Source organism: Uloborus diversus, chromosome 9 (genome assembly GCF_026930045.1).
Source record: "Uloborus diversus isolate 005 chromosome 9, Udiv.v.3.1, whole genome shotgun sequence".
Lineage (NCBI taxonomy): Eukaryota > Metazoa > Arthropoda > Arachnida > Araneae > Uloboridae > Uloborus > Uloborus diversus.
Window position 1 is genome coordinate 110,791,375 of NC_072739.1, and position 21,067 is coordinate 110,812,441.

Sequence of the window (21,067 nt, forward strand, 5' to 3'; positions counted from 1 at the left end):
AAACGCCCCTTGCTGTTTCAAAACCTTGATGCAGCCTGTAGTTCTTATGCATTTTTTTTTAAAGCCAAGTTCTAATGCAGTTTTCCAATTTTTTACGTCGCTTTCGGCCAAAAAAAAAAAAAAAAAAAAAAGCCTGTGTGTGCGTGTTCACATTTTAATAAAGCTTAAAAGCCCTAGACTTAGTTGTTCGGTTAAATTGATAAGTTTTTTCGGTAGAGCATTCGGCTATAAACTATCTGAACTTCGGGCAAGCTTGGGCTGTCCGACATAATATCAAATTTATATTAGTATTACGCATTACATGTACTCATAACATACACACGTGATAAAATAAATGCAGTGGGAATGCTACTTGGTGTTTCGACTCCTTTATACAGGCTACAGTTATCATTCGGATAAGTTGACTGTTAATCGAAGGGTGTTCTTCCTTTTTTTTAAGCTTTGACTACATCCAGACCACTCAGCATAATGTAAGCATAAAAAAGTATTAGATTTACCTAAAGGAAATCCTTTTTGTGCAGAAAAACATTTTCATTGTATGCTGAAATGTAGATATTTCTAATAGCAGTGTTCGACATTTTGTACAAATGAAAAAATACTACGCCAAATTAAAACTACGAGTTTCATCCAGTAAACCTTTAATTTTTTATTCGCGCGAATACGATATAAAGCATTAAAAGTATTATCAACTTCATTAGCAAGAAATCATTTTCTACTCCTCTGCTTTCTGCTGAAAAAAAAAATTCATTTTGTCTACGTTCGAAAAATTACACTTAAAAAACGGACTCAGTTCAACTGGTTTTGGTTTTGAATTTTAAGTGTTCGATTAAAAGAGAAACATGTGCGGGCATTTAAGCCGTAACGGTTAAAGCAACCTTCTACGTTAAATAGTTCAATATTCAAAGATAAAAACACTTATTTTCAATCTAATTTATTACTTCTCTAGAATGTTTGTTTCAATCGCTACGTGAGGTCTTCGTCATTCTTTAATCAAATTCCATGCTTTACGAATAATTTTAAATCGTATCATGCTGGTTAATGACAAAACATATAAGCATGATCTTATTATTATTATTATTATTTTTTGGCAAAAAGCTTTTTTGCTGTTTTTTACTACGCATTCCTTCAATGAATAGCTTTCGGAAAGAAAGGCGCAATTTCTAGGTTTGTTGGGGTGTCGGGTTGTTAATCAGAATGGCGCCAATTCGAATCCGTGCCAATAAATATCTCTTTAATGTTTCTTTTTTTCCCGTCAGATGCTCACATGGGCAGGACTGTATTTGCCACAACCTGTTTTTTCACATGCACAATTATTGCTTTTTCGCGAGTCACTACTCAGCCACATTTTTTATGATATTTATGTTTGCATTGAAAATATGTACGACCAAAAGGTGAGCGATGATCAAATTATCACAACGTTGTATTTAACGAGGTTTTGTTACTGATGTCTTTAAATTACATGCCTTTTCTTCTGCGCTAACTTTTTTTTCGGTTCTTCTTCATAATTTTCATCCTTTGAAATTTTTAAAGAGCGAAATGCCTTATGAAACGATTCGAAGCACAGTGCGGAGTTCCGCACGGGTCGACTAGTATAATAGTAGTAAGATTATCATGCTTTGGAGCGAGTTTCATGTTGGTGACGCCAGCGTTACTAGATCAATGAATTCGCTATCCTATATAGGAGGATTTGTCAGTTCTGGATTATAACAAGTAATACAAAATATCTTCGACTTACTAGTTGCTACATAGAAAACGGTGAAAGGCAAACCATCTACTTCCAGCTTGTCCACCACTAGTCTAGAGAGCTGGATATCCCTCTTGTAGAAGACAGGCTTTCCATTGTCGTGTGCTACCGCAGAATCCATGAGCGGATGACCTCTGATGAAGTTTAGCACAGAGTCTGGTAAGGTTTGGGTATCGTTGACGCAAAGACCAGGGCGTGGTTCGGGAACCTTACTGCTTAGGACGGGCAGCCAGGCTGAAGATGATGTGGCCTGTTCTTTGAATTTGCCGTTGAAGACCTCTTGTATTGATTCCAAACTGAAGGTGCAGACGGCAGAACCAGTTAATCCATTCCTAAAAGATAAAATTAGATATGAATATTTAAGTTCAAAGCAATAAGCAAAAGATTCAATACAAGCAATGAAACTCTGATTCTATGTACTATTGTATGTGTCTTTGAACTGGAATAACAATCGGGACTAACTCCTCGTTCTTAAAAAAAATGTTTCTTTTTGGGTCAGAGTGTGAACTTGACTCAAAATTTCCAAACAAGGAGTAAACTCCTTTTTACTGCAAGCCAGAGCCTGATTTTTCATTATGTTCAGGGTGCTCAGCTCCAGGGTTCTTTGGAAAATTACAGATCATTATATAGAACATTATACCAAAATATAGTTTTAATTTGTTTCTTATGACATTTGAATTCAAAAGCGATATAAAAAGTGTTAACCATGTTTTATCATCAAAACAGATATTTTTTGCTATCCAGTGTTTTGTTTAGGCAGTTTACATTCTTACAGAGGGCCCTACCGGAACAAAATCGAACATATATTTTTTTGGAAGAGAGAGAATTTAAAATTTACCGAATTAAACTTAAAATTTTGCCGAATTGAAAAAAATGCTGAAGCAATACATACGTAGCTACATCTAATAGAAGAGATATTAGGCATTATTTGAAAAAAAAAAAGATTAATTGAAATTTTGTGATATTGTCTAAAAAATTTCCGAATCGTATGTCATAACTTGACGAATAAGAAAATTTTTGAGAGGTCACAGTGACCTTCAATTAAAACGCGAATGCACTCTTAGTGAACCCAAGCCTGTGGCATATGCAATAATAAAAATTGTGCACGGTTGTATCTCCATAGCACTTTCTACAATTATATTCATTACTAATGGTACCTGCACGGCTTTGCCGGTAGTAGAAAATTAAAAGGTCATTTGTTTCGCCTGTATATTTACAAATAATGGATGATGAATTTCTCGCCAATTTGCTATATTCATTTGCTTGCCCATGTTACGGTTACACGTTATGACAATTTCGTAATTTATTTATCCACGTTGTAATAATTTGCTGGGTAAAATTTTCTTAAAATTGGAATATAAAAAGAAAAAAATCAAATTTTCAAAAAAATCGCTTCAAGGTGCACACCCCCATGCTACAAACAAATTTTGTACCAAATTTCATGAAAATTGGTCGAACGGTCTAGGCGCTATGAGCGTTACAGAGATTCACCCAGAGAGAGATTCAGACAGACAGACTTTCAGCTTTATCATTAGTAAAGATTCAGAGAGGACACGCCCTACACAAATGTGTCTGACCTACGGTTCCAGATTTTCCAACTCGGACTCTTTTTTTTTTTATTTTTAAATTGACTATAATGTGTACCAAAATTCATCAATTTAAAGCAACATTATACAAGCTCAGAAATTCAAACGCAATAGTAATCGGAGTACAAAAATAGTACGCGTGAAAAATCTAGAAAATTCATCTCATTTTATGCGTATTTTAATAAGCCGTTGTCCCCCAGAAGATACAGCTCAACTCCTCTCTTTCCCAACTTCAAAACTTATCGCTTTATTTCACAATATCGTTTTTATTTACGTGCGCCAGTTTTGAAATTTTTTCGCATTTGTTCCGAGTTGGGAGAACGTACTACATTAGAACGTCTCCCATTTAGCTAACCGTCAGTAATTAGCCGCCTCGTTTTAATTTAAGGTAATTTTTTATCTGCGCCACATATATTTATATCAGATACAATTAACCTCCGCTGTGTTAATTGCCGAACTTCATTTAGGGCTGCAAGGAGTGTGGTATTTGCTTTTAATCTTTTTAACTCTGGTTTTCTGTTGCCAAAAAAAAGTTCGGATTTTTTTTGTTGTGGCTTAATTATAGCTATTTTTTGCGCTTCTCCAGCAGTCCCGTAGATATTAAACGATCCGTCCTGCAGGGGATGAAGGTTTGCAAATTAGGAATGCCAACATGTGGTTGTGATGCATATTAAATGCCGTTGCATTAAATATAAATGAGCGTGTCCGTTTTTTCGCGTGTTATGCCTAAATTACGGTTGTGCAAGAAAAAAGCTTTCTGCTGTTTACTTTTAAGTTAATCATAAGATTTCCGCTTCAAATGTCTACTTTAATCCTTCTAGAATTTATTTAGAAAAGGTACTGTTTGAAATAAAAAGCATGCAATGCTTTTTTTAAAATTCCCAACACATGCTTTCTTAGTATAAAACAATATTTAAAGAAATCATATTGCTCAAACACATTCTATAGCATCACAGAAATTCAATTGTAGAAAAAGATATTCTTTTGGATTTGCAGAGTCGTCTTTCGGCTTTTATTCTTTGAAAACTATATCTTCTTTTAAAAGTCTTATTTCAGAAATTTTAAGCTTTAGAATATTTTCGCATGGTTTTTTAAATTTTAATTATGTTTATTGGTTAATTTTTTTTAAAGACAACTTCAAAGGCAGTCGGTGTGTATTTTTGCACAAGTCATCTTGAATTAATTACTTGTTTTTACTTGGCGTGAAATATTTCTAAAAAAAATAGTTAAGTGCTGTGTTCAGGGCTTAATTTGCATGAGAGCCCACGAGAGCTCAGCCCCTGTATTTCTTCCCAATTCCATGTAAGTTTTTATGTTTGAAACTAAGACGATAAATCTCTCGCTCCTTTTTGTTAGAAACTTTTGCCCTGGCGTTTGGACAGCTTTTACGCGTATTGGTTACATATATCTTAATGATTTTGTATTCGGTGAAGTGTTACTTATTGATTCTAAATACTTTTTCCTGCTGCAAAACTTTGAAAGTGTTGTACGAAGTCACTTCAAATTAGTAAAATTTAATGCTCATTTATGAAAGTTTGGAAACGTGTGGACATTGGGTCTTGTTTGTAATATTTTAAAACCTATCATCATATATTATGGTTGGACAAAACGGAAGAAATGGTATTTATTCCAAAAAAAAGTTAAAATGACTTCATAAAATTCAAACATTAGAATTTCAAAAACTTCTTATTTAATTTCTCAAAATCATAAAAAATAGAACTCTTTTTAGAGAACACCTTTCAACTGATTTTCGCAATGCGTGTATCAACATAAAGATGGGATGCTTTTCTAGTTTTTTAGAACAATTTAAATTTGGGTAAAATTACATGATGTTAACATTAATCGCGGTTAAGTCAAAACACAGACATTCCCCCTCTCAACAAAAGTCTTAACGTCTAAACAAAAACTCTTGGCTGTATCTTTCTAAGGTAAGCCGGATTGGCCCTGGAGCCAGGAATTGCGATTTCGGAATTTCAACTCCGAGAACTAACAGGGAGAGAGCGCCAGAACTCCTGTTTGAGGCCGAAAAACAAAAACAGAAACTTATTAAGCTTCTCTTTTTATTCGTGCGGTCATATTTTCACTATGCCCCCCCCCCCTCCTGGAAACTGCTTCGGGCCTGGTATCAAACGAATCCCTTATTTGTTTCCCTTTATTGAGGTCATTCCAATAAATCTAGTCGAAACAGTAAGAGAGTTTTTTTTTTTCAAACTAGGAAAAAAAAGCAACTAACAAAAACGGAAACTTTTTTGTAACTCATTTAACGAAAAAAATAAAACAATATCTAAACAAAAAGATTGGTTTATAGAGAGATCAATAGAAGAGAAATGAAAAATTTTGAAGAAAAAAGTACCGACAAATGAAAAGTGTAAATATAAAATGAAAGAACAAAACGTTATGACAAAATGAAATAATGAAAGAGAAGCAAAAAATTTTAAAAACCTGTTTCGACACTTGTTAAACTGTTTTTTAGAATATGTTAAATGAGGTAAAAAGAAACGAGAAAAAAAAATGAAATGCAAGGATGATAAATCAGGGAAAAGTTATGCAAAGTTCCTGGTAGAGGACGCCAAATTCGACGGACATACAATCAATATTCTTTTGCAGGAAATCGCCATTACTGGGAGAAACCGTGAACAAACAGCGTTAAGATTTTAAATTGCACTAAGAAAACTTTCAGAAACATGAAAATTATCATCAACAATAATATCTTTGAATGTTCATGAAAAAAATAGACGAAAATATCTAAAAACTTTATTAAAAAATATATATATCTTGTTAATTTACACATAGTTACCTACAAATCAAAAACAACGTTAAAAAAAATTATTTCTAGTTACACATAGAGACATTCGAAATTTATATACATTATCATCAACAATAATATCTTTGAATGTTCATGAAAAAAAAAAGACGAAAATAATGTAAAATTTTACTAAAAACTTTATATAAATCAAAAAGAGGTGTTAAAAAAATATTATACATATAGAGACATTCAAAATTTATTATACTTTAAAAGTTTTATGTGAAAAAAAGAAAAGTAATTACAACTATTAGTCAAATCTAAATAAAGGTAATAAATTCGTTCAAGAATCAAATACAAAGAAAAATCATGGTGGGTACTGCTTGAATAAAAATTTAAATAAAAAGGAGGCTGCTGTTTCAAAGCTTCGTTTTCCACCAATCTAAGGGCAATAGAACAAAAAGAGCTCTTTTAACACTATAACTATCAGTGACAACTTTTTTTTTGTCTTACAATGTGGCTGCGTAAGAGACTTTGTCCTTTTGCAGATTTATTGTAAACCCCTGATATAGCGTTCAGTTTCTCATGTGCCACCATAACGGCACAGTTCTCAAAGTCATAGATCATTTTGACCTTTAGTTTCCCACCAAATTCAGGCACCTACGTTCCCACTTTCACGATGTTAAATTGTACCAGGAATTTAATTTGGCCGATAGTGCCTGTGAGTCGAACAGGCATTCAAGACACCTTTAACATGCTGCATAATCATGCGACATGGGCTCTGATGATTTTCTGCATTTCAAAATCACCGACTAACCGCATGGACCGTGGTCCACGTGGTCAATCGCAGTACTGGTAACGGGTGCAAGGCCAACGCTTAACCACAATGCTACCCAGCTGACGTAAATGTTTTAATGCTTTATATAATGCTTTTATGCTGGTTATAGAGGATCTATCATGTGTTAATTGATATAAACTAATATCAATAAAATTAGCTAAGGTGATGAAATTTCTCCCCCGCGCCCCTAAAAGAACCTGTTGAAAAGCAGACGATTTTAAGAATCATTATTATTTTTTTCTTTGGATTTCATGTGTCGGTGCATGAAGTCAACCGTTAATATTAATAATAATAATAAAAATATCAAACGATTTGGATGCATATATATACAGCGTTGCCAACCTTGTAGAAACTATTTGAGGAGCATCTGTGATGATTTTGAGGAGCATTTTGAAATTTCGCAGAGCAACTCGGCATTATGTATAAAAATCAATTAAAAAAATTAAACCTCTTATCTAAAATTGTTTTTTAGCTTTGATAATCATTTTAACCACTGGCATAAAAATACTTATTTTAAAATTAATAAAAAAGTCCTAAACACTACGTCATACTTTGAGTATAAGCATCTTTAATTTCCCATATTACATGCCTGTCAAATAAACTAGCGACATATCAAAAAAAAAAAAAAAAAAAAAAACAACAACATTTTACTAAAAGCTTTGGTCAGAATTAAGACCAAACGGAAAATGCGGAGCAAAATAACTTCTTGCAGAGCTGCGGAGTTTCACGATTTTTGTTGAGCAGTTGGTAATCCTGTATTGTAGATATCCTTATGCAATTAAGTATCCCATCCAATTAACTACTCCTATGCTCTAAAGGATAAAAATGTGCACTGTATGCGATCAAACAAAACTGGTATGATAATATAGCAAATTATTCTAGCTAACGTTAGAGAAATTCAACTATTTAAATTTAGAAATAGTTTAAAGATGTCACACTCAATACTCTTAATATTTTAATGGATATTACACATTATGAACTAATTTCCAAAGAGAAAAATTTAACAAAAGCGATCTAATTACTTCCGGTTAAATTCCGTGCTTTTCATCATAGAAAAGTCTTAAAAACTAATATTTCAATTACGATACTGAAGAAATATTCTTCAAGTTACGTGTGAAAAAAAATCGTGTTTTATAAACTTGAATTCTTGAAGAGCAGCAGCTAATCAACACTCTTTTAAGTAAAAATTTAAAGGAGATAACTCTATAATTACCAACATAAATTCGGGCAATAACTCTTTAAGTGAAGTTTGATAGTTTTCGTTAGGAAATAAACTTAAATTAAAAAAGTTTTGTTCATTGATCCATTTAAATTTGATAAACGTAGAGTTAAAGAGCATTTCCTGAAATTTTAACTACGTTAAAAGGCAATTAAAGTTACAGTTATTATTTTTTATAATTAAGAAATAAAAACAAGAAAACAACCTTCAACTTCTAACTGACTTCAGTTCATTTCCTAACTAAATAATTTTAGGGTGGGAGTGATACTTAAACTCTCACTCATTTTTGGACAAAAAAAAAAAAAAAAAAAAAAAAAAAAAAAAAAAAAAAAAATATATATATATATATATATATATATATATATATATATATATATGTATGTATATAATAAATAAAAATAAATAAATAAATAAAATAAAAATCCTTTTAAATTTTCAAAAATGATTTGAATTCTGAAATTTTGAATTCAAATTATGTTTTCGCAATCAGGAGTTGCGACAGGACCCTACTCATTGGTTACTACCCCAATCGCTTGTTTCTAGAAACGGTTCCCGTCCCTCCTTTTGGGCGGTTACGTGTGTATAGTTGTGCATGTGTAGGCTTGTTTGTGTGCGTAGACCTGTGTGTATGTACGTTCGCGTGTGCGTATGTGTGTAAAGGCGCGTGTGTGGATGTGTGTTAGTGTTAATGAGCGTGAGTGTGTCTAGGAAATGGACGCCACCGACCAGGAGCAGCGGTTACCGGGACAGTGGGGTTGAAAAATGAACCAAACATCAAGGACGGTCAAATGAAAACAATTAGCAATCGTGATTGCTTTAAAAAAAAAAAAAAAAAAAAAAAAAAAAAAAAAAAAAAAAAAAAAAAACGTTAAATGCACTGCAAAAGCGTTGTTCAAAGGATTTAATAACTGGATTATCTTAGACCAGATTTATCGCTTAGAACTTCTGATAGAAACACATTCAAAACTTTGTATTTTGTGAAAAAAAACAAAAACTTTTAACATTATTGCCTATGGGAGAATGCAAACGTTTTATTAAGAAAAACCAACACAAAATAATACCATTCCACACCAAAAAAGTCCTGGAGACTCTAAATACATTTTGTTGTTTTTTTGCATGAAGAAATAGAAAAAAAGTTGCTAATGCAAATCGAAGTGCAAAATATTCGAAGACTTAACATTGACGAACGTTAGAGATTGGTTGAAGCAAAGTAAGGCGAACTCAAATCTTAATTGTTTTCTTTTCCCGTAATAGATAAATTCTTTTCAAAAAAAAAAAAAAAAAAAACTGCTCAAAACAATTTGCAGCCTTAGACAGCAGAAAGTTATGGCTATGTTAGAAATTTGATGACATACAGGAAAGTAGATTCGCTTAGTTTTGAACGAACTTCTAATTTCATTAATTTAATGTACCATTTTTATTTTATTTTTTTCCATAAAAATACTGATTTACTAAAGAAATCGTTCGAGTCTATAGATGGATAAAACACATTGACAAACTAGTAAAAAAAAAAAAAAAACTATCCCAACAGTCAGAATCACTTCTGTTGAGTAAGTTAACACTCGGTTTTTATACAACAATGCTCGCAATCAACAGGTTCCCTTTAGTTTACCGTGATTGAAATGGGGCACGTTCATAGATCAAACCTAGAATAAACCTCATGTTAAACGCGGTGCATTTTAGTTTATTATCTCTGAAATGGAGCACGTTCAAACATCAAAACTAGAATTAACCTATGTTAAACACGTTACCCTTTAGTTTATCATGCTTGAAATGTAGCACGTTCATAAATCAAAACTAGAATTTACCTCATGTTAAATGCGGTGCTTGTTTTCTATCAATATTGTGCTTTTAGGTGCAAAGGTTAAATAAACGATCAAAGAAAATTGAAGCATAAAATTTAAACGATGCAACAGAAATAACTTAAAACGGATCATCAATTAATGCAATTAACAAAATGTGATGACTCATCACCTTGAAAAGCCACGTCGACTTCAGCCACCGAATCAGCCATAATTAAAGAGCGTAATTTTAGTAAAAGTGCAGATAATATCACTAACTGAAAATAGCACTCCTGTTCAAGATATACTTAAACACCTCATGAGTAAAAAAGAGGCATTCAATTCATTTATGCTACTTATTTGTTTGATAATTAAACGGCGACATTTATTTGACTTGAAGACGAAAAATATTTGCTGTTTAATATTAAAATCCTCCAACTCTTTCTCCTAATTGAGTATTCAAAATTCAGGGGGTGCAAAGGCGCCAGCCTCTGAAGTTTATTAATTAGAGTTCGAATGCATGCTCGAATAACACAAGCCCCGACCGAGTAAGCAGCAATAAATTATTACTCTTTCTGAATTAGCAATCCATAATTTAAGAGGAGTGGAAGTTTTCACTTTTAATTAAAAATCTTAGTTTTGCCCGATACATGTATCGAGGATTCAGGCAGAGGGGGTATCTCCCCGCAAGCCTCTTTTCGTTGAAGTATCAACAAATTAATTGGGAACGTCTGCCATCATAGGGAGGTTCTTCATTCATTAGTGGAGACACTGCTTCGTTTTGGGTTCGTGTATGGTATTGATTGATTCGTGGTTCCACCGCCAGGGGACATGGGGCTGCTTCGTGCCACAAGACGTAATAGAAGGTGGTTACGTATCGTGGCAACAATCGAAGTTTTAGATTTTGTTAAAAGTGAGTCAGGATTTTCTGTACTTTACTAGTTGTTGTTGTCGTGTCCGTAACTGAGAAAAAATACGTAAAGATGGATGTCATTGCGTCGAGAGGATGGACTTCCTTATTTATTTAGAGATAAGACAACACAAGAATGGTTTACAGCACATAGAGAGAAAGTGCAACGGTGGGAATTAAAACCCACGACCTCCACGAGTCGAACTACGAAATATGAAACGAAGCTTCTACACCAGAGCCACGGAGGTCCCCTTTGTAACATTGCGTCAAGGATTTTTGTTTGCATATCAAGCAGTTGAAGACAGTTCTGGAGAAAGTCCAACGCTAACATTTAATATCTTCCTTTTTTAAGACCCCTCTTTCTTGATTTTCTATGATTTATGTACACTTTTGCTATCATTATCTTTTTTATTGATTTTTTGCCATCTATTCTTTGTTAAGTGCAAATTACTTTCACCATGTGAATTTAATTTCATCTATTAAGCTTAATACCGTCAAATAGTTCATGAGTTCACTATTACTGTTTGACCACGGATTGTATGTAATTTGGCAATCGGCCAAGTAAAGACTATTCCATCTGAATGAATCTGGCAGGGGAGAAATGAAAATAGCAATGGGATATTGACACACGCATTTTATAATGTCACTAGTGCCCTATTCACTTATTGCATTCTCTAAAATAAAATGAGGGGAAACAAAAATAGTTACTATGGAAACAACAAAAAGAGAATAAAATGTTTTCATTTCGTTCGGGAATGTAAGAGCAAAATGGTAAGCTCAAAACAATGCTGTGAATAAATAAATCAATTAAATTTTGCCTTAAGAATATAGGTCGAATATACTTTAGATTAAAAAAATGTTGCTAAGAGCAAATTTTCACTTTTACAAAACTGGGGTTAAATAATAGAGAGGCAAAAGTGCACATCTGTAACAAACCAACTAACACCCTTATAAACTAATAGATACGTCCATTTCCACCTATAAACCGGATTTCCATTTAATCGATGGTCAGACAGTAGGTCCGCGGTAGATGAATGTAAGTTCTTAAAACGAGAGTGATTCACTCGTCTATTTTTTCTCTGTAAGGGAGAAAATGCAAGAATGTTACAAGAGTTTAAAGAGCATAAAACTAAATGTTACTAATGCTCAATTTTTCATTTTCCAAAAGAATATCTTGATATTTACAGCTTTATGTTCGCATAAAACAAATGAATATTATTAAAAAGTGGTCATACTTCACTCGTACGATAGTTAAAAGGGACAGAACAATGTTAATTGGCTCAAATGAATTAATTAAAATTTTAAAACCCAGCAGACCGGTTTCAAGTGCAGTCATCTCCTTCTTCGGTGTCATTCTTCGCTCACCACTGACAAAGGGAGTGATTTCTCTTTAAATCGGTCTGCTGATTTTATTGTTTTTAATTATTTTATTTATGCCAATCGATGTTGTTCTGTCCATTTTAACTAACGAATTAATCTTGTCGTTGCAATGAAACACGAAAAAGGTATGCTCGTGGAAGTTTTAGCAAACGGTACGACTCTAGGTAATGATTGTTACATTAAAAAAAAAAAAACTTTTGTCAACTGTTGATTGCAACATTACCTTGCATGATCCGTAACCACATTAAGGGATTATGTTTAGCTTTAATGATACTTTATTGAACTCTTACATACTACTATTTATACGCACACATTCTAAAGGTTCACGAACCACTTGATTCAGAACTAAAATTACATTATTATAAATTTTGCCCAGTATTACTCTGATGCGAAAAGTTTGAAAGAATGGTTCACTAACTATTGATTAATGTGACAGCACTGATTTATTAAACTCCAATTATTCCTTTTACTAACTTTTCGAACATTTTTTTCTTTTCTGTTTGGAGGAAGACTCGCCTCTGAAACGGGTAACTTTTCTCTTTGCATTTTTTGCATACTGGTGCACTGATTTTTTTGACAGTTTTGTTTCGATTTATTTAAAACAAAGTAAATACATTACAGAAAATATTGTTATTTATATTTTGACGTTATGCTTGAAGTGTTCACGCCAAAACTGTCAAGCACAGCTCCAGCCATAACTATTACTCTAACGTTCCGTCGGAAGGGTTAATCCTTAAATAATAGTTAAACAACAATTGAACAACGCTCCAATTATGCACCAGAATAGCCTAAAGTCAAAAGAGAGTCCGATGTCATTAATTCTGCAGCATATGGATAAGCAATCGTCACAATGCTAATGAAGATACACTCGAGAATCTTTTTCGACCGTTTCAAGGGGACGAATGTTAAATACAGAGGTGCAGAAGAATCTTTCCGCACCCTTAGGCATGATGAGGATATCATATTTTTACTAGGTAGTTCAAATGCATTCTATTTGCATTTAAAGAGGTATCGTACGAGGAATGTCGAGAGAAGGAATTGTGAATAAGTGTCCTAACTGCTGCTCGTGACAGTTGTTCGGGAGTTCTTAAAAGTACGAAATTGTTTCTGCGAAAAGGCAAATGGAAGTTAACGGAATTGCAAGATTTAGGCAAATTTGTTATGAAACTACACAAGTACGGCACGGCCCGCCAACAATAGCAGTGGCACAGCGAAAGGGGGTAGGGGGGGTAGGAGTGAACCCCCCTAGAGTCATTGGTTTTAACATAAATGCAAATTCTAATACAAGTTTATGCATATGAAATGGCTGTTTTGATCAAACAACTCCTTTCAGAAGGTATTTTTGAACAAAAAACCCCTTTCAGCAGATATTTTGGATCAAAAAACCCTTCAGAACATATTTTGATCAAAACACCCCCCCCCCCCCTCTCAAGAAGGTGTTTTTGATGAAACCCCACCCAGAAGGTATTTTTGCTCAAAAAACCCCATCAAGAAGATATTTTGATCAAAACAAAACCCCCTAGAAGGTATTTTTGATCAAAAAATCCCCTCCAGAAGGTATTTTTGCTAACCCCCCCCCCCCCCCCCCCCTTCCAGAAGGTATTTCTGGCTGCGCTAGTGCACAATAGTGATGATATTTTTACTTAAATTAAAAAAAAATATTTACCCTGGAAAGCATAATAATTTTAACTTAAAAATTAAAAACGTTTTAAAAAATTTTCAAATCGAAACACCAAACTAGATGAAGGTCAAAACCGTTGCATGCATATAGCATTTGTTAATTTTTTATATTATTTACGCTGAAAAGTTAATTTAGTAATATTAGTTAAGGAAAATAAATGGCCCAGAAAATTGTCGAATGGGGTTGTTTCCATCAATCAGAAGTACTACTTTTATCACTAAAGTTGATAGAATGAGAGAAAAACAAAACACACACACGGAGGCCAAAAAAAAAAAAAACTTTTTTTTTTCAAAACGTTTAACTGTTAATTATTTTTAAAAATGTTTTTCTAATAAGGCGCGGTCTTAATGACGTCATAAGTGATAAACTTTGGCTCGCTACTCCACTAACGCATTGAATGCTTACTCTTGCTGTCTACCGTGTTTCCAAATTGTGATAATAAAGAAGCGAATTAAATATCGCGCTCTACGCTTGCTATTAACCATATCGTTGCCAGTTCATGTGAGTAAAGAAGCGAATTAAATATTGCGCTCGGCGCTAATTGCATTAGTGAATGAAATTTCATCACTTGTGATGTCATGTGTAGAAGCGTAGAAAATGAAATTGAATCTGCGCACTGATTAAAATAAGTGTCAAAAAGTATTAAATTTTGTCAAATTATGTTAAAAATGTTCAAATCCCAAGATTTAAAACATGCTCTTTCAGTTAAAAATACTTTTAAAATTTCGAAAACGACCCCACATTATGCTTATATAAGAAATGTTTAATATCGATTGAATTAAAGTCAGGAAAAAGTTCTGCTTCTGAAAACATATCCCTTAACCTAAAATAATTTGGAAAAAACTTACCATAACACTGTTATTAACTAGAATTCAATTTTGGTTCATACTTAACATTGTGTTATAAAAAAATGTTTTCATGTGAAAGTTTTCAAAAGATGCATCAGTGCGAAGTACACACACCATGATTTTAACATTAAGTTTGAAATTACTAACTCGTTTAGTTTTCTTTATTTACTAACTCGTAAAAAAACATTTACAATTGAGAAGGAATAAAAGGTGGAGAGAGTAAAGCCTTCAAATCTTGAAGCTCAGATCCCAAGTCACGTGATATATTTGAAAGTAAAGTATTGGAAGAAATCAGGTTTCCTCCACTCATTTCACGAAAACGTGTCTCCCATTCGTCGAAATTGAACCATGTGATCTGAGATCTTTGCCTCAGTATTTCATAAGTCAATGATTGGACTTGTTCCCTCCAGTTACTAATTCCTGCTCTAAGATATTTAAATAGCTTTGCTATAGTTTGCCGCAAATAAGTTGATTTCTGATGGCTGAAGCTTAAACTATTCCATTTGTTAAAATAGAGGGTGAGGAAAGCCAGTTTGCGTAGCCGATAACGATTATTGACATTGTGTCAATTAAGGAATTTCTCCCCTTTCCACCGAAACATAAAGAAGCTTGCCCAAGGATAAGCATCAAGTTACTAGAGCACCACTGCATCTATCCTTATTATTATTATAATTTTTTCAAAAATATAATATTTTTAGCTAATTGTTGAAGGTGCGGCGAACGGATTAAACGCGTAAATTTTTTATTGAAAAGAGCGAATAACATTGGTCCCCAGAAATACTCTGAATTACTTTGCTTCCTTAAAATAAATAACTGAGTGTCATTTGAGTGAGTGTTAAAGATTTATATGCTGTGGCGTATCTAGCATGGATAACACCTGGGGTGGATGTTTATTGTAACACTCCCCCCGGGAAAATTTTCAAATTTGTAGTCTTAAAAATGCATTTTAGCTTTATATTTTTCAAAAACTTGCAATTACCTTATGGGTGCCACCCCCCACAGACGGGTGACACAGGGGGGGGGGGAGTTATCCTACCCTCTCCCCCGTAGAGACGCTACAGTTTATATGAATTCATTTTCCTCACATTTTTCGTGAAATGATGGTTGAATCGTGTCATTTCTATTGATTATCTATTTTGACTTAAGAACAAAAATGTAATGTTCTAAGTTTTGAAGTGCACGAGCGCACAAAGAAACGATGAAAACATTTTCAAACCAATATATATTACATCAAAAATAAAAATTATATTGCACTTTGTATCCACTACGTACGTTTGTGAATCACGGTTTTAAGGAACAATGTGTTTTTCCAGTTTATTGCTTCGAACTCGCGGAACCGAGTTTTATAACCTTAAGAGAACGTGAGCAATATCAGAGTCTGACATGTAATTTTGAAGAAAATCAGTTTCGTACGTTCCAGAAAAGATTTTGTCTGAGAATTTTATGTATGGTTGACATAAATTTTGCACAAACAATTTTGACTCGAGATTCTTTTAGAAACTTGAACTATTTTTATGGAAAATTTAGAATATATACACACGAGAAAGGAAAAACAAAGTTCAATAAGCGAACTGACTTTTGTGTTTTTATAAATTTTGATTTTCCTTTTCACTTCAGACAATATGCATTTAGAAATTACACATTCACTTGAAAAAACATGAGAATTCAGTGAGACTTCATGGTGAAATTGTTTAGTTTTGAAATTTAAAACATAACTACTCACCTTATTCTTATTTAAAAAAAAAGGTATTGACTTTCATTTTATTGCGCATAAAGAGAGAATCGATTAATTTATCAGAATCTGCTCTAAATATTGCAAGTTTCTACGTTCGAATTTAATAACAATTTTAAACTAGTAAAATGAAAAAAAAAAGCGCCTTTGAAGACTTTTTCAACGGATGACTTGACTTGAATCAAAGCAAGCTCGAAAACCTGCATTATTTGAAAAATTTTAAGTGCCTAAAATTCAAATATATGATTTCTCTGATTCAGCCTTTATATTAATTTGTTAAATTTACTAAAAAAAACTAACTTTTACAATTAATTTTTATTGCTTTTGGCAACATTTAAAAAGTGGAAGTCAAACGCGGGCATTATGACAGAGGAAGTAAGCTAAGAAATAGTTTTTAAAAAATAATACAAGTTCAAACTCATAGAAGTCGCAAACACTTTTAATCTTGATTGTTTTTCAATTAAAACTTCACCAAACTGGATTCATGTATGCAAAGATTTATTAGTCCATTTTTATTCAAAAACACGTTTTGTGCATATCCAGCAAAATTTTGAATGTTTCAGCTGGTTGAAGACATGTGCATACAGGCTCAAATTTTACGAGAAGCTGTTTTATTAAATCAGCGCTCTAACTATATCTTTCGCTCGTCTGTATTAATTAACCTTTTGCATACACTATTTTAATGTTAAACAACTAATATAAATTCGAAACATGCTATTCTATTCACATATATTGGAGTGTTTTCGCACTTAAGATACAAATAAAGACTTTTCCGCATGAATTAACCATTTCATGCTCCAAGCAGACGATGGGTTAATTTACGTGGAATTCCTACAACGCAAAACGTAATCATACACTAAGAACAGCATTTGATTCTTAATTGGAACTCAGAAAAGAAATCTGGCAGTTATTTAAATCAATAAACATTGCAAACGCTTAAAATTGCAATTTTAATGCTAAATTATTTCCCGATTTTTATTGCCACTGGCAACCAAGTGTAAACCACTCATAAAATATGCAAAAGCTCTCTATTATGCTTCTAACAAATTGAACTGATTTCTACTGCACGCGAAGGATTTAATTAACATATAATTGCAGACGTCGGCGAGTATTGTTTATAATTATTGCACCAACTTCAACATAATTCGCCATGCATTTATGCCTCGAATTTATTCTTCATTTATTCGCACAGACTGCAGAATTTCAACTTGCTCAAGCATCAGGGCCACTCACTAATTCTCCATAAATTGATTTATCGGGGATGTCGTTTCCGAAGCTACAGATTAATTAAAGTTGAATTTATGATAAAGTTATTTAAATTAACGAACGTTGTTGAAGCATGATGGGATACGCCAAGCACTGTTTATTAATTTTCGAGTACGGTTGGTATTGACAAAAAAAAAAAAAAAAAAAAAAAAAAGCGGAAAAATTCCTCAAATTTAAGTGATCGATTGTGAGACACGAATAAATATTGCTTCATGGGGTAGTTAAATCCTTGTACAATATTAGAACATTTTCTAATGAGTGCTAAATAGAGACTAAAAAAATTTAAAGAAATACAAAATTTTTCCATCATGTTCAGTTGATAAATGTGGCATGATCACGACTTTTATCTAACACATGTGCTCTAATGTGCATGCATAACGGGGTCGTTTCCAAAATTTTAAAAGTATTTTTTTCTGAAAGAGCATGCTTAAAAACATAGGATCTGACCATTTTTTAAATAATTAATTTCGTTTAATATTTTTAAAAAATTACTTAAATTGGTGCGCTTTCATTGTTTACACTTCTGTCGCGTGACATCATAAATGATGAAATACCATTCAATGTTGCTATTCACAGAACAAAATATTTAATTCGCATCTTTACTCACGTGTATTGGCAACGATATGTTTGATAGCAAGCGTAGAGCGCAACTCGCAAGCATTACTCGCGTACATAAGTATACGGTAGAATTCATGTCAATTCAACAAGGGGCGTAACATGATGGTCTCGGATTTTTTTGAATTTAACATATGTTAAAATTCATAAAAAATTAAGAAATGAATTTTTTTTTTTGTTTTGCCCAAAAAAATTCCTGGGCCGAGATACAAGCCGCCAAAGATGGCGGTCCTGTCATCATTTCTCACTTGGGATTTTCGTCAAAGTTTTTAAAGTTCATTATCTCAGGAACGGTAGAACATATTTTGTTGCGGTTTGTTTTATTTAAAAGGGTATTTTTTCTTGTTTAAAAACACATGCAACATTTTGAAATACGTGCTTTAGGTTTTTTTACAGTCTTTTGAAAAAAAAAAAAGTTTAAAATAATTTTTTTGATTTTTCTCAACTATGTGAATTTTAAAATTTTTCATTTTTTTTTACAGTTTATTAGTACCACTAAGCACTACGTTCCCTGGAAAGGAGAGCTTCCACTTTTTCGTTTAACAGATTTTAGAGGCATTTGAAAAAAATGAGGGATTTTAAGGAGCTCTTTACGTAACGGCAGACCTGAAAATTCAAAAAAAAAAAAAAAAAAAAAAAAAAAAAAACCGCAACAAGTGGGCAGAGAATACTTTTTAATTAAGTTATATAGCGAAATTTTCATTTTGAGTCTCCACTTTATCCAGAAATTTGATTTTTTATGAAAACAAAAACGTGGCCTCCAGTCCATTCGCTGCATTTCCCCACGCAACCCTTCAGCAAAGCGCCGAAAGAATCGTTAAGCACAATGCCATCTTGTAAAAAAAAATTTGAATTTTCAAGTCTGCTTTTACGTAAAAGTTCATTAAAAACCCTCATTCTTTCAAATGCCTCTAAAATATGTTAAATTAAAAAGTGGAAGCTCTCCTTTTCAGGGAACGTAGTGCTCAGTGGTACTAATAAACTAAAAAAATGAAAACTTTTTAAAATTGATATATTTGAGAAAAATCAAAAAAATTATTTAAAACTTTTTTTTCAAAACATTGTGGAAAAAAAACTAAAGCTCATATTTCAAAAAGTTGCATATTTTTTAAACAAGAAAAAAATCCTTTTAAATAAAACAAATCGCAACGAAATATGTTCTACCGTTCCTGAGACTTTAAAAATTTTGACGAAAATCCCAAAAGAGAAATGATGACAGGACCGCCATCTTTGGCGGCCTGTATCTCCGTCCGGGAAATTTTTTTTTGGGGAAAAAAAGTATTTCATAATTTTTTTAATAATTTTAACATATGCTAAATTCAAAAAAAAAAAAAAAAATCGGAGACCATCATGTTACGCCCCTTGTTGAATTGACATGGATTCCACCATTTTTTTTTTGCTTCTATAAATACACATAGCTCTCTTAAACGGCCAGTATATTTACAAATAATGGATGATGAATTTCTAGACAATTTGCTATGTTAATCTGCTCGCTCACGTTATGGTAATTTACTCATCCATGTTATGATAATTTGCTCGGTAAAATGTTCTTTAATTTAGAGTACAAAAAGAACAAAATCGAATTTTCGAAAAATCGCTTCGAGGCGCTCACCTCTATGCTCAGAACTAATTTTGTATCAAATTTCATGAAAATTGGACGAACGGTCTAGACGCTATGCGCGTAACAGACATCCAGAGACACAGACATTCAGAGACACAGACTTTCAGCTTTATTATTAGTAAAGATCAAGATGTAATCATTACTCACATGGATGTTGTGAAGACAGCATAGAACTTTTGGTCATCTTCTGGATGTTTGTATATATCCTCTGTAAAAAAAAGGTTACAGTTATAATACACGTTTTTTTTATGCATATACCAGTACTTTCACTATACTATTACATTTCGTTTTGCATTGTACATTAAAATATGGTGCTATTTCAAAGCTTTTTGTTCATACAAAGACAATGAGTACTGTCTGACCATCGATTACATAGAAAGGCTAATATCCGGTTTATAGGCGGAAATGGACGTATCTATTAGTTTATAGGGATGTTAGTTGGTTTGTTGCAGATGATCACTTTTGCCTCTATTATTTAGCATTAGTTTTGTAAAAATGAAAATTTGCTCACAGCAGCATTTTTTAAATCTAAAGTATATTCGATTTATATTCTCACGGCAAAAATTAACTGATTTATTTATTCACAACAAAGTTTTGAGCTTACCATTTTGCTTTTACGTTCCTGAACGAAATGAAAATATTTTATTTTCTTTTTGTTGTTTCCATGGTAACTACTTTTGTTTCCCCTTATTTTACTTTTGAGAAAGCAATAAATTAATAAGGCACTAGTGTCATAATAAAACGCGTGCATAAAAATCCCATCGTTATTTTCCCTTCTCCCCTGCTAGATTCATTCAGATGGAATCGTCTTTACTTGGCACATTGCCGAATTACATACAATCCGTGGTCAAACAGTAGTTTTAGCGAACTTCAGGTATCCTTTCAGAGTTTCAGATACTCTTGCTGTCAGTCCCTTTGACTGGGCCGGTTTTCAAACCATACTGTATTAAAGTATCTATTCAGCTGTGTTTAAGATAATACAGGATGACTGTTGGTTGTTGAGCAGGAAGAAACACAGTACTTAAGACGGGATGACTGGTGGTGCCATCTCGGGATGGTTCAGCCAGTAATCAGGGTTTATTATGTCAGTGTATTGCATTAGA

At 32.9% G+C, this 21,067-nt stretch overlaps 1 protein-coding gene across 2 annotated transcripts in view; it reads right to left on the reverse strand.

The window, feature by feature from the left end:
* The window catches only part of LOC129229540 (semaphorin-2A-like), a 652,526-nt gene that overhangs the window by 19,588 nt on the left and 611,871 nt on the right, over positions 1-21,067 (reverse strand). For both annotated transcript variants that reach the window (XM_054863862.1, XM_054863863.1), the window contains exons 10-11: positions 20,112-20,172; positions 1,736-2,076 (exon numbers count right to left, since the gene is read on the reverse strand). In XM_054863862.1, the coding sequence (XP_054719837.1) occupies positions 1,736-2,076; positions 20,112-20,172 (402 nt within the window). The remainder of the gene's footprint in view (positions 1-1,735; positions 2,077-20,111; positions 20,173-21,067) is intronic.